At 40.8% G+C, this 14,294-nt stretch overlaps 1 protein-coding gene across 10 annotated transcripts in view; it reads left to right on the top strand.

Annotated features, from left to right (window-relative positions):
- cobl (cordon-bleu WH2 repeat protein) overlaps nucleotides 1-14,294 on the top strand; it is an 89,939-nt gene that overhangs the window by 17,568 nt on the left and 58,077 nt on the right. For 9 of the 10 annotated variants that reach the window (XM_072680186.1, XM_072680190.1, XM_072680184.1 and 6 more), the window contains exons 3-4: nucleotides 6,073-6,267; nucleotides 12,194-12,404. In XM_072680186.1, the coding sequence (XP_072536287.1) occupies nucleotides 6,073-6,267; nucleotides 12,194-12,404 (406 nt within the window). Of the gene's footprint in view, nucleotides 1-3,163; nucleotides 3,313-6,072; nucleotides 6,268-12,193; nucleotides 12,405-14,294 lie in introns of those variants that run through there. The other variant, XM_072680183.1, reaches the window with a different exon arrangement.

The following is a 14,294-nucleotide window of genomic DNA, read 5'->3' as shown; positions in this document are numbered from 1 at the left end:
GCAGAAGCCCAGCACTCTGAAAATGAAAATATTGATGCCCACTAGGCAGGAAACGTTCTATAAGAGTGGTTTGATCAAATACCGGCAAATAATAGAAGCAAACATCCAACCATTAGACTGCTACAGCAGCATAGCTATCTAAACACACCTCACAATCCACAATGCACTACCTCAAGAGGCACGAGCTGGTTTTACCAATTTCTAAGCTTTATAAAAGGTCTACCTTAAGAGGCACATGCTGGCCCTCAAGGTCCCCTGACCTACACATCATGGAAAATCTGTGGATAGACTTTAATCTCGCACAAGTAGAAGTTTTTTGCTAGAAAGAATGGGCAAACATCTCCCAAACAAGAACTGAAAGACACTTTATTAACCTTCGATACGTGCCAAAGTACTGTGCCATGCAACTGTAAAACATGTACTCTTGCTTTTACTGGCTTAGCGATTCACAGGAACAGAAATTTGGACCAAGGGTGCTCAAACTTTACATGTTCCTTGACATACAGTCTAACTGCTTCTCTTGTTTTTCCCACTCCACTTTCCAAAGTGCAGCCAGCCGAATCTGGCCAGAAAGTTGAGAGGTTTGTGAGCTTTCGTTTGTAGCAAACGAGCATCTTTGTCTAAGTTGAGGGCGAATTGTGCTCTGCTGCCAAATGAGTGCTTGAAACCCTCCAGCAACTTCTTTCAAGTCAGGCTCTTCTGTATTTGGACATGCTGTCACACCAGTTACTGTCTTTGTAAGAATGTCTTTGTCTTGTTGTGAGCTTTGAAACAAGACCTTGCATTTACAGGAAATTCAATCAGTTTCTTGCACTGTGGCCTTAATTGTCTCCTAATGAAACGTCGCTGTTAATAAGTGGCATCCTAAGGATCTTAAGGTCTACGTTGACCTACTAGTCTCTGAGCTGCTGTTTTTTAGATCACTGGCCGAATACAGTGGGATGTTCACTTTATCAGCAACACGTTATCCCCTTTGTTAAATGTACAGACATTAAATGGGTCATTTCGACCCCTTTCGGTTCAGAGTGACCTGGCACGGTGCCAGCAACTAATGGAGATAGAAGCTCTTTTGCTTGTCCGGTCCTTTTGTTTGTTATTGTTTGCAGTGACCTGTGCTTCACTGTCTGTCTCGCACTCTTAGTATCTCACCATCAGATGCCCTCTTTTGCATCTTTACTCCTAGACATGAAGACCTGCAAAAAATAAACAAACATCCAGTGTTTACTTTTTGCGCTCATTTGCATGTCATTTGAATTGGCCAAAACAGCACCATGGAGAGTTGCTTGCTTTCAGTATGTTTAGAGCATTCCTTTCCATTGCTCTGACTGGAAAAAACATAACCTAAACCTAACTGCTAAGCAAAACCAAAAACCTTCAGCCAGGATCGTTCCTGGATTGCTTCCATGACAGGAGTTGTTGTTGTTGTTTTTTTTGTAAGCAAAACGGATGCAGGGGTTAACTGAACAATGGGTTTGAGTATAATGGGTTTCACTGACCCTTTCTGAGAGAGAAAGAGGAGAGGGAGGGAGTGGAGGGCGATTTAGGTCATGGAATGAGCTGGCACCCATATATGCTAATCTCTTAATCAGGCTAGTCGATTAACTGTGTGTGTATTGAGACAGCTGGGCTTTAGCTCAGGACTCTTACCACCTATATGCGAAGAGGTGCTCTGTCCATGGCAGCAAATAGAGACAGTGACGGTGTGTCTGATATCCTTCAGGCTACAGATGTGGGGTTGGTATTAGCATGATGGTATTTCATAAATTTTCTGAATATTTCTTAGATATTACCCCACGTCATGTTGGAATGTCCTACTAAGATCACCAAGGATTTCAGGATTTCAGGTCTCAACAAGTTTTCTTTTAATCCAAGAAAACTGGGAAAAAATATTGGGACACCTGCTTGTTCATTGTTCCTTATAAAATTAGGCTTTCTAGTAGAAATTGGAGCATTGCTGTGAGGATTTGATTGCTATAAATTGCTATTTCTCCTTAAAACTTAAAAAAGTTTTTTTAAAACCATGTTTGTAATAATTAGTCCTTATTTTGTCCAGCTAACTCGATCATTTGTAGTTAGTTTAGCAAATACGGTTCTTTGTGTTGATCCCATCATGCTGTTAACTGCCATAATTACATAAGAACCAAGGCAAGGCTACCTAAAAGCGTTGGCCAATCTTCTTACAGTACTAGACAGCAGCTTAGGAGAGTCCATGGCTGCTGATTGTTGGAACAAGGTTTAAGGGGTCAGAGAATTTAACCTGTCCCAATGATGACTGTAAACTAGCTAATAAGCTAATGTTTAGGTCTAAGAGCTTGGTAATATTTTTTAAAGGCTCACATCTCTTGGGCTGCTCAAATATTTGCGTAATGCCTTATCTTTCTTCACTCTAAAATTGTACAAAACAAAAAGTCCAAGTTCAAAAAATGTTCAGGTGATCTTCTACTTAACTATTCACTGAAATGTAGAACGTTTGGTGGTACCAAAACATTTGCATGCCACTGTAAATGAATGAAAAATCTGAATTAAAAATAAAACAATCTATGAAAGTGGGGCTCAAATTATACCTTGAATGAAAGCGTATAGCTCAGTGTCTTAAAAAAAAATGCCAGTCATCTTGAAAAGGCTGTGGAGATCCATTAGTAACCCAGTCGCACTGAACGCTGCGTGTTCGGGAGTGCCAGCTGGGAAACTGAGAGTTTCCTGCTCTCCCACAGAAGTTGGCTCATGTCTAAAGGGCTCTTTGTTGGAGGTGCCGTGCTATCCAACCAGGCACTGGGCTCTAGACAAGAGCACACTTTCAGGACGTCCTATCCTGTCAACACCGGAGGTGTGGCTATTCACACACATCGCAACAACAAGCAAGCCAACAAACGTAGACGGATTCTACTTCATGGCTCAAATGACCTTCATGGAAATTTGTAGAACTGATCAATAACAAGCATATGTTTGTGTTTCTGCAGCTTCTGCCTTTCAGACCTCCAGGCGTTTGGTTTGGTTAGTCTTTTGTCTGACCAGTCTTTGTACATGTTCGTTGCACTCATCCCAAGGGTAGAGGGCAGTCTTGATTGCATAATAGGTGCATGACACAACAGGGCTGTGATATTAGAGACCCAACCCTTTATTAATAATTACCAGGCTGAGGTCGACGTCTACATGCCGCGGTGCGCTCACGTGCATTCCACCAACAGCTGTCCTGTACGGAAGTCGCCGGCCATCCTGCACTACTCCTTTTGCTCTGGTTCTTGTTGGGATTTTTAGGCGGCGTCAAACTCTGACGGACCACCCGTAAGCAGAGACCAGCACTACTTTGAAGTGAGTTGGGTAATCCTGTCTCATACTAACATATATATGCTTTAAGAAAAGAAAGTCTGGTCCATTTTTACCTAGTGAAATCAAAAAGCTGGTCTATAGCTAGTTAGCTGGTTAGTGTCTGTTGAGAAACAACTCCTTGTTAAAGTGTACCTGTTGACGACAAGGAGCTAGGGAAGAGAAGTGACATTGAAACTTGTGAATGATTTACCTGTGTCCTCCTTCAAGGTCTTGTGAGAGTGAGAGTGCTAGTGTTGTACAGGGTTGAGATTGATTTATGCCCACATGCTTGTAGAAAAAGATTGTTTGCTCATCTGTCTTCATCAAAACCACTTGGGCTTTCTTTTGTGTTGGGATAGAAGTTAATCAGTGATACGTGAAAGGCAGCTGGCCGCCTGTAGTTAGATTAACTACTCTTTAGGATGTTTCACTGCTTCTGGCCAGCTTGCAGTAGATCTCTTTTTAAGGTGTTGCCACTGAGGAAAAAATATTACTGTAACTGACTATTGATGGTGCAGTAAATAACTACAATGACAGGAGGAACACATCTGTTAGAAACCTAAGTACTTTCATGGTTTATATATATATTAAGTCAATGAATATACAAAATCTATATAAAAACAGTATTAATAATGTTACTTAAGGTGCCATACAATGCTTATTTAGTGACTTATTTTATATGTGACTTGTCCAGATGTCTTGTGCCGTGTGTTGCTTTCCCGTCCGATGTGTGTTTAACTCCAGTTGGCCAGTCAGCTAAACTAGTCCAGTTTGTTTTCAAGGGAGTTGACTTTGGAAAGCAGAGATAGTAAATGATGGTAAAAGCCGCAGTAATTGTGTCCTTTGTTAAATGTTATGAGGTATGCTAACTAAATGTAATGAGGTATGCTAACTTATGAGGTATGCTAAATTTGTAATAAATACAAATGTTTTAGGACTGTCCCCTGAAAGTTTAAAAGTCAAATCATCTACTGAAGACCCATCAGTCGACTGAGCGTGAAGCAATATGTTTTTTTTAATTATTAATTAATTAATTTATTTTTGTTCAGTCAGTGTGCATTACAGTAACATAAACAATAAACCAGTAGAAGCTTACAAAAAACGGATAGAATTTCAATGAGGAATTATAAATAAGAGAAATCGTGTTTTTATATTCTGGCAGCACTAACTGGCCACTTGCCAAAAAAAAAACAACATGAGCTGATGGTAAACTGATGAGAGAAGCTGAAACCTGAGGTGAGGTAGTTGGTAACCTAGGCCACTGGCTATATGGCGGCATTTCAAAAACTTTGTAAGGGCAGCTAAATCCAACTTTATATGCAGAAAGTCACTGTTCATTTAATGACACATGAACATGAAACAGACGAGTTGCACAGCAAGGCGGCCATTCTGCAATGATTTGGGCAGATTTACTAGTGATCAGATCACAGTTTTTAAATCATGGGTCACATCATTTTTTGGATCGGCAAAAAAAAGAAGACATGAGACAGTTATTAGGGCTTTTAATTTAAAAGTGTTTTGTGTTACTACTGCGTTTGTTTTAGTGGCTTATTTTGGTTTGTTTGTTTGTATGCGTGACTTTTTTTGGCACAGTCTGTAAAAGTGACTTATTTTGGGTCTGTATTTGTGATGTTTATTTTAATGCTGTCTGTTTATATGTATTAGTGGATTTTATATTGACAGTCTGTTTGTATTAGTGATTTTTATTTTGACATAGTCTGAGATAGGTAGTGGTTGCATAAAGCGATTGCCTGTTTTTGTTCTATTTTCAATTCAGTTCCACAGTAAAAGTTGAGGTTGACACTCTTGATGACGTCTCCCGTGTCCGTATGCGACTCTCACTGCCCACACTAATATAGCTCTGCTCTCCACTCACACCCCAGAGTGGCGTCAGTGCAGTGGTTTTCACCACTTTTAGAGGCACTGGTGGCTCAGCGGTTAGAGTGCGGGGCTATTGATAACAGTGTTGTGGGTTCGATACCCGAGCTCGACAAGGCCCTTCACTGTTTCTGTTCCCTAATGAAGTCATGATTATAGATGAGCTCTATGAACCTGGGAAAAGAATTGTTCTGAAATTGTGAGTGACTGTCTGGTCTGATGGTGCTCTGTTCTGTTTCGATTTGACACTGAGGGCTGTTGTAAACTTGCTTTGATAATTTGAATGATGACGGTGTGTGTGTTTCATGCTGTTGCAAAAGGTGGTTAGCAATGACGTTTATCAGCCGATCTTGTAGATGGTAATCGGCTTGCCAACTTTGAATTACCCCGAGGGCTGTGATGTAGATAAGACATGTGTAGATCACCTATCGACAAACAGTCTGTTGTCGTCTTGACGACTCTGATAAGTCTGACCACACATTATGTAAAATTATAAAAATTGCACCAGTAGTGCTTGTATTTCTTAATTGTGGGTAGAAGGTTGTGTCAGGCCTTCATTTATTGGTCGGGACAATGTTATGCACCCTTCTCAGCCTAGTTATTGCCAGGATCTTCCTACAGTGTGGCAGAACTTATCTGCATGTCTTTGCGATGCAAAGTGTGTTCTGTTCAAGAGACATAAATAACATAACATAACATATCGGTAATAGTCAGTTGTACTAGAATGAGCATTGCCCTACATAGTTTCCCTTACTAAGCTAAAACAACCCAAAAGACATCCGAAGGTGTTTATGTGAATTCTGAGTTCAGTTTCCCTGACCTGTATTTTTATGCAATTGCCTTCATCAAAAGTCCTTCATATGCTTTTCCCTCTGAATCCCACAGGAGGAGAATGAAGGCCAAGGCACCACCTCCACCCCCAGCTCCCCAGCCTGCCCCTCGCAAGATCTTTCGCAATGCTGTCCCAGATGGAGGAGGGTCTCCAGGGGGAGACACAAAGGAGAATATACTGCCGACCATGGTGGATCTCCATATTACCTTGCCTGATGCCTACCAAACCACAGTCACTGTTGATGGCAGGTAGTACCAGTGTTTTATTGCACATCGTTATGACTGGAATGTGGGCGTATTTCATTTACATTAACCTGTAGAAGCAGTGGACAAAAATGCAGAATGCTTATTTCTCATAGCTCTTTTAGAAATTGTCAAAAGTCCAGATTCTAAACTTAACACTGTAATAATGTAGTTGTAAATGCAGTGTTGTAAATAAGTATTTGCCTGAAATGTCCCAATTTCTTTTATTTTTTATTTACTACCACCACCATGCTTGACTGTTGGCATGATGCTTTTATGGTAAAATGCTGTGTTTGCTTAAGGCCAATTGTAACAAGACCCATGTCTTCCGATAGGTTTCCCTTATGACTCATCAGTCCACAGAATAATGTCCCAAAAGACATGAGGGTCATCTAGATGTTTTTTTGGCAAATTCTGGACAAGCCTTTGTGTTCTTTTTGGTAAGCAGTAGTTTGCACCTTGTGACTGTAATTTTCATCCAGTGTCTTTCATATTGGTTGGTGTGGCACAACAGATAACACCACTACCTGCCAGGGTGCTACCACACCATGTGGGAGACTGGGGTTCGATTCCCGGTCTGGGTGACAATGCTGCACTACACCAATAAGAGTCCTTGGGCAAGACTCCTAACACTGCATTGCCCCACCACTGTAATATGAGTAACCCTGGAAGTCGCTCTGGATAAGAGCGTCAACTAAATGCCGTAAATGTAAATATTGTGGAATCATGTACATTGACCTTAACTGAGGGACCGAGGTCTGCAGTTCTTTAGGTGTTCATCTGGATTCTTTTTTATGACCTCCTGGATGAGTCCTTACTGCTGTTTTGGTGAAATTTTGGTAGGCCAGCGACTCCTGGGACAGTTCACCACTGTTCCAAGTTTTCCCCTATAGTGGATATTGGCTCTCAGTGTGGGTCACTGGACTCCCAGAGCTTTTGAGATAATCTGTCCTGCTTCACATTGCCAGGCAGGTTGTATTTAAGTGATGTTAGATTAAACAGGTCTGGCCGTAATCAATGTGTGGATGTGTAGCCTACTCACTAAGCTAGCCTTTGCTGAACTAGCTCAGCCACAGCTCCACCAAATATCAGACAGCTGCTGAGCTCCCGATGCAAGTGTTGAGAATACAAAAGTGTCTGAGGGAAAGTCGAGCAACTGGCGTTTTGAGTAATCAGAAAGGCGATGTTAACTGGTGGATTTTTACTTTCTGGACTTGAATTGTCCATCTCTACTAAGCAGATATCTGTGATCTTAGTTGATGTATTGCTTGAGACTGTTGCTCAAGGACATGCACAGCTGTGTCAACATCTAGTGGTTGGCCCAAGTTACTCAGCTCAGAAGCTGTTGTGTCTGCTGAAGGACACTCTACCCCAGTTTTTCTTGCTTCTTTTCAGTATCTGTCATGCATCCTGTGGTTTTAGTGCAAGCATTCAGATAACTTGTGCTTGCGGTATTTCAATGTACGTTCGTGATTATGGGCTCATTTGTTTGACTTGATGTGAACAGTGTAGGACCAGGCAGGGATTACTTTCTATTCATATATATATATATATATATATATATATATATATATATATATATATATATATATATATATATAAGATACATTCATGCTGTTTATGTTAGGTATTTAGGTGTGAACCATGTCTTAAAAGAAACAGTAGTTAGTAGGCTACAGTAAACAATTGGGTTTCTTACAATATTTACCTTAATGTAAAAAGGCAGTCAGATGACCAGAGCTTGGCGCTAGTGGTAAAAGAGTTTCATTCTATAAACTAATATTGCCGTCTGTATAAACAGAGGAACTTGGGCACATAATCATACAGCTATTTAGCAGTTATCTACAGTAGGCACCTAAATGAGAACTTTTATCTCCTCAAACACGTGATAAGGACGGAATTTCATTCTACAGCCATGTTATTACATAGCGTGTTTGTGACACAACTCATGATATGGAAAAGCCTGTTTAGGCGAAGGCTGTTGTACTAGATTAGATTAGGTGTAGATGTTGGATGAACTGGGCCTGCTGCAGTGCGATATCATATCATGTAAGAATCTGTGTAGGTTTGAATATGGGACTTTTACACATTCATTTCACGTCTTTCAGTCTCTTTAATGTACTTTCACACACACCTGTTAGGTTATAATCTACGATGATGGTGTTCGTGACAAGCTCATAACTTTCCAGCACCCACACACACACCTCCTTTGTATAGTGGTTTCACACCTTTGTTGCTGTCAGACCGTCAGTATGCTTCTCTAGAAGGCACCTAAATTGTGTGAACATTTAAGAAGCCTAAACTTAACTCAGATATGACCTACATGGTGGGGTTGGGCAGTATTTTTCATGCCATCATACCGCTGTATACTCAAAGTATTACCGCGGTATAAGGTATTACCATGACTGCTGTTGAAAGGACAGAAAGCTGAATGTATTTTTTTTCTCTATAGTTTTGTGTAGATGTGTAGCCCACTCGCAAAGCTAGCCTTTGCTGAACTAGCTCAGCTACAGCTCCACCAACTGTAGCTGCTGAGATCCCTACACAGGTGTTGAGAATGCAGAAATCAAAAAAGGTAAAGCGAGACCGGTTCTGCCGTGTTGGGACTTGTTGTCTTGGTGTATTTAGATAAGTTAGCCAGCACGCAAAACACCACAGCCCAGTTTGTGTCCTAGCTAACTGAGGCTCAAATCTCACACCTTTAGAGGATAAAGCCTCATTCCTTTGACTAAGTCGAAGGGGAATGGTCTTAGGAGTTTTCAACTGTTTTCAGGCACATTTGACATCCAGGTTTGCTTGATTCTCCCTTTCATGCAAACTCAACGCGTCGTTAACTCACAACTACGGTGGGCTTGTTTTTTTCCCACCTGTTTGTTGAGCATGACATCACCAATCAATAAACTCACAGAGTGAGGCTCTTTAAAATGCACGTGGTAGAATAAGCTTATTTGGCCATGAACTAGACAGATACAGAGCAAAAATCGGGCACATCTGACACACCTGACACATCTCCCTTAAAGCGAACTCAAGGCATTTCAAATGCATATTTTTTCAATTTTATTCTATTGTTATTTTTGCAATTATTGTATTCTATTACTATGCTGTATTGTTTTGCTACTGACTGCTAAATTTCCTTCGGGATCAATAAAGTGTCTATCTATCAGACACGTCATAATTTTAAAACACTGTCCTCATTTTGAGATGCCATCAACATTTTTAAATACCAGTGCCAGTTTCTAACCACATGACTCCTATTGACTGTTGTCAACACGGCAGAGACCATGACATAGTAGTGGCATAGTAGCAATAAGGTGCTGGTACAAGTGGCTAAGTATTGCACAGAAGTGTTGCTGGTAAGTTGAGTGGTCCACCAGCCAGAAAGATCCAGATAAGAGCAGCTTTGTGGTCAGAAACTCACCACTAATGAAAGGGTAGAGGATGACTAACACAAGTTGTGCATCAACACATGAGCCACAGTCTGGAACTATATACCAGCAACGTGGAACTACAAGGTAGTGGATGTGCTAGTAAAGTAAAGCAGTTGCTCTTTATTCCAAAATTTGTTGTGTTTTCATTTCTAGTAGATGCAGTGGCATGCAAAAGCTAGGACACCGCTGGTCAATATTTCTGTTACTGTAAAAAATCTGTTACTGTTAATCTCCAAAAAGAATGACGTTAAAAACATGAGAGCTGTGGCTCGTCAGTCATCATTAGGGGTGCAAGGACTAATAAACTTAGTTGGTTAAAATCGATGACCATATTAGTATTTTTCTCATGCTAAATAGGATTGGTTCCGGACATACGTGGGCTGTGGATTAAAAGTCAAAGTTGAACCATAACAGTGTAGAATAGTTTTACTGCTGCGTTTACTTCTTACAGTAATAATTCCTTTAATCTAGACGCAGAGCTGCAGTGAAAATATACAGACTGAGCAGCTGCATTCAGTAGACTAGAGTAAACAATTGGAGTACAAGATTTAAATGTACTGAAATGATGGAAGGGCTAACGAAGCATCCTAATTAAATAATCTCCCAGGATGTTACGGGATGGAGGGTGGTGGACCCAAGAGCAGAGCTCCTGGTTAATTTATTTATTTATTCATTTTAAGGGAGATAAATAAACTGAAATGGATAATCAGAAAGGTGAACAAGGATGATTGGGTGTGTTTTGCTTAGACTGCTGGAGGCTGGGTTTGAGCTAGCAACCCACTGAACCAAGGGGCAATGTGTTACCACTGCACCACAGGCGAGGTGTGTAAATTCTACATGGAATTGAATGGCCTCTGAAAGAATCGCCGTAGCAATTGCCTAGCAATCATTATACGTATACGTATGACCTAATCATTATACGTATTTCCAGTGTGGAAAACAGTGGGAAACTGCTGCAGTTACTTCTTACCGTAATAACTCCCTCAATCTGGATGCAGAGCTGCAGTGAAAACCTACAGACTGAGCAGCTGTTGTCATGTAAACGTAGCGTGTGGATAAAAACGTTACAGAGACGGCAACATAGCCTCACATCTGCAGCAACATTACTCTGGTGTGCGAGTGGGGAGCAGAGTTCTATTAGTGTGAGGCACAAAAATCTCATATGGACATTGGCTGAAAGTAAAAAGGGGAAATCTTCAGTCAACACGGATGTTAGAAATGAGGTGACCGGTTACTGGTTGAAATATGCATTGGAGCTCTCGTAACAAGTTCTTAACATGGCATCTGTTTATGGATAAAGTCCCGCCAAAAAGAGCCAATCAGTTAAATTGTTCAGCTGGTTATGAGCGCAGGAGTAACACAAAATATCTGAAAGCTAAAATTACTGTCTCTCTTTCCCTTGTTCCTTTTTTGCTGATCCGTAAAATGATGGGAAACTGATTAGGAGAAAAGTTTTGTTTGTAGTTTTTCCATATTTTATTGCTGCTACTTTGCACATCCTTGGTTTCCAATTTTGATAGGAAAGTTCATTAAAACTGTGAATCTTTACTGTCTTTATTGTTCATTAGCAAATATGTAGCACAACATAATGTAAAATTTAAAAGCTGATGTCTATGTAAGAGTTATTTGGTAAACAATGGAACAATTCATAAAGTTGATAATTTGTCTCAATAATCGATAAATTATTCGACTATAGTCATATAGTCTAGTCCTCATGATTAGAGGTAATGCAAATTTCAAAGCTTTAGAAATGGGCTCTTCCCAACAGCTGCCTAGCTTAAGAGAATTAAGAGAATGCCCACAAAGCTGGAGAAAGCTATAAGGTATATTAGGTAGCGGTTTTCTCAGTTTTGAATTAAATTAAGAAATTGCTGCTAACAGGAATGGTTGAGGTCAAGTTGAGCTCTGAAAGATCAAGAAAACGTTCAGCGAGAATTTGCTAAAAAGGCAAATCATCCTTGTTTAACTGCAAGACTTTCAGGAGGATTTAGCAGGCTCAGGAGTGGTGGTGCACTGTTCTACTGTGCAGCAACACCTTCACAAATATGACCTTGATGAAAGAGTCATCAGAACAAAGCTTTTCCTTACCACAAACGTCTGAGTCAGAGGTTTCCAAAACATGTGACATGTAAACAAACCTGGTGCATTTGGCAAAAGTTAAATTGAAACTTTTTGGCCACAGTAAGTAAAGGTATGGAAAAAAGGGGGCAAAATTTCATGAAAAGAACACCTCCCCAACTGTTAAACTTTGTCGCCTTTAACTGTTAACATCGGTTAACTATTAAATACTATTAAGACCAGTGTTAACAAACCAGGTCTGTCCGTCTTCCTCTCTCTCCCTCTCTTCCTCCATCAGCTCTGCATCACATGATGTAATTACACGTCTTTCTATTGGTGCTAAAGACTTAGTAACTCTATACCTCTTATCCTTTCTCTCTCTCTCTCTTTCTCTCTCTCTCTCTCTCTCTCTTGCTCTCTCTCTCTCTCGCTCTCTCTCTTTGCAGGAAAGCTCTGATGGATCTGCTGGTGGATTTGTGCAGTCAGTATCACCTGAACCCAACATATCACACTCTGGAGCTGCTGTCGCCCGAAGCGCATCCCGTGGCCTTCAAGCCAAACGCTCTGCTAGGCACACTGAATGTGTCCTGCGCTCTGATCAAAGAGAGAGTAGCCGAGGAGCGAGTGGTCAGGAAACCGCCACCCAAAGTGCCAGAGGTGAGGGACTCTCTACCAACTCTTTTTGTTTAACCCATGTTAACAAATAACTTCTTGTCTGGTCTACATGCAGAACTTGGAAAGTTCTGGGAAGAAACACATCCAGCTCTTTGATGAGGGGCTGTGTTGATATGTGACCGTGATCCTGACAGCTTTTACTGACCGGATAGTGTAACACCCAGAAACTCCAGTGAGGCAGCCTAATGGCTGCTTCTTAGCTGTGTGATACACTTCCACCATTATTATGCATACTGGTTTTCCCTCCGTCATACAAAACAAGGTTCTATTGCAACATTGTTAGGTTATGTTTTTATTCATGATGTGCTTATATTTCCTTAACATTGAATAAACCATTACATTTATAAAGGTGCATTGTACCCAGTCTAGTTTAGCTAAGTTGGGAGCACTGGCTTGAATCGGACAATACTGAATGTAAATGCAGAAATTGCATAGCTAGCTTAATAAGGTTTAAATGGTACTGTGAGATTGCAGAACTAACAATGATTTCCAGCCTAACCATGCATCAGCCAGTCGTTTCTCTATCAGTTCATCAGTGCTCAGTTTCTTTGTGAGCTATCTCATTGCTGTCTGTGCGTTATTGTGTTTAACCCCGTCTCCGCTCTCTGGCCTGGTGCAGCAGGAAGAGCCAGTGGCTCCCAAAAAGACTCGAGCTAAGGTAAAGTGTCCTGCCCATCGCTGCCTCTGCTGAGGTGAATGCCAGCTCTACTTCTCGAGTGTCCTTTCTCCTCTCTCTGTGTGTCTGTTTCTCTCACTGGAGTGTTCATGCCTCCTCCTCCTCCTCCTGATGTGTGGTGAATTTTTAATGTGAGACTTACCTTTAGTTACCATGCATTATTGCTGTCCCTCTCCCTCTTTTTCTCTATGCAGCCTGGCAGGCTCCTCCTCTCGAACTTTGGCCACAGCAAGAGGCTCCTGCCAGAGCTTTGACCTCTGCTGGTGTCATAGCAACAACACTGTAGGTGACACAACAGTTGGACTGTGAACAAAAGATTTTCACACTTTAAGGAGTGTGACGGCTAAAGTCCACGGTTTGCGTATTTGGTGAAAAAAGTTGCTAAGTTAGGTTATGAGATCCTGTCATAGAAAACCAAATTTCTTTTATTTTATTGATTTTAAAGAGCTTAAAGTGTAAACTAGACCTGTCACTCTAGTTACATCATGGCCTTGGACCTTGGTCCTCTAAAATTGCCCACAGTACGCGTGTGAACCATGGAATAAATTAAAAGGCTTAGCCATAATAGGGTGGATTACAGTTTTACTACTGCGGAAGTCTTTTAAACTGCTTATTCAATCCATACGCAGACATTTGTAGCTTGTATTCTAACACAGGACAAACAGAAACCACCTTGCGACGTGTGTATTTTACGTACGCTGGGAAACGAGCACCGCAGAAAGGTTCCACACCATCATGCATTTGACCATGCATATGCTGTGCTAAAAGTAATTGGTCTATCTTTATGTAGACCATACATCAAGCATGGTCACATCTGAAGTCACATCACTGGGGTGTTTCAGTGAAGAGCTTTTGTTTGTGTTTTATTCATATTTTAAATATTGTTCATTATAAAAGGCTAATTGCTCTTTAAAAATATGTAATTGCTTTATTATGCTTTTGTATTATCATTATATCAGTGGCATAAAATGGTCCTAAAATGACATTACTATCATTTATCACAAATATATCTGGGATAATTTCTAATCCAAAAAATTCGTTATTGTGACAGGTCTAGTGTAAACGCTATTAACGTTTCAAAATGTACCCCAGTCCGTACAGTCCATATATGCAAGAACAGCCCTTTTCTCTAAGGTCATGACCATCTTATTTACATAGCCACCTATTCAGCCTACCACAGTTTAGCCCCACCCATT

Source organism: Salminus brasiliensis, chromosome 5, assembly GCF_030463535.1.
Source record: "Salminus brasiliensis chromosome 5, fSalBra1.hap2, whole genome shotgun sequence".
Classification (NCBI taxonomy): domain Eukaryota; kingdom Metazoa; phylum Chordata; class Actinopteri; order Characiformes; family Bryconidae; genus Salminus; species Salminus brasiliensis.
The sequence above is the reverse complement of the archived record's forward strand: the minus strand, read 5'-3'. Positions and strand labels throughout refer to the sequence as shown.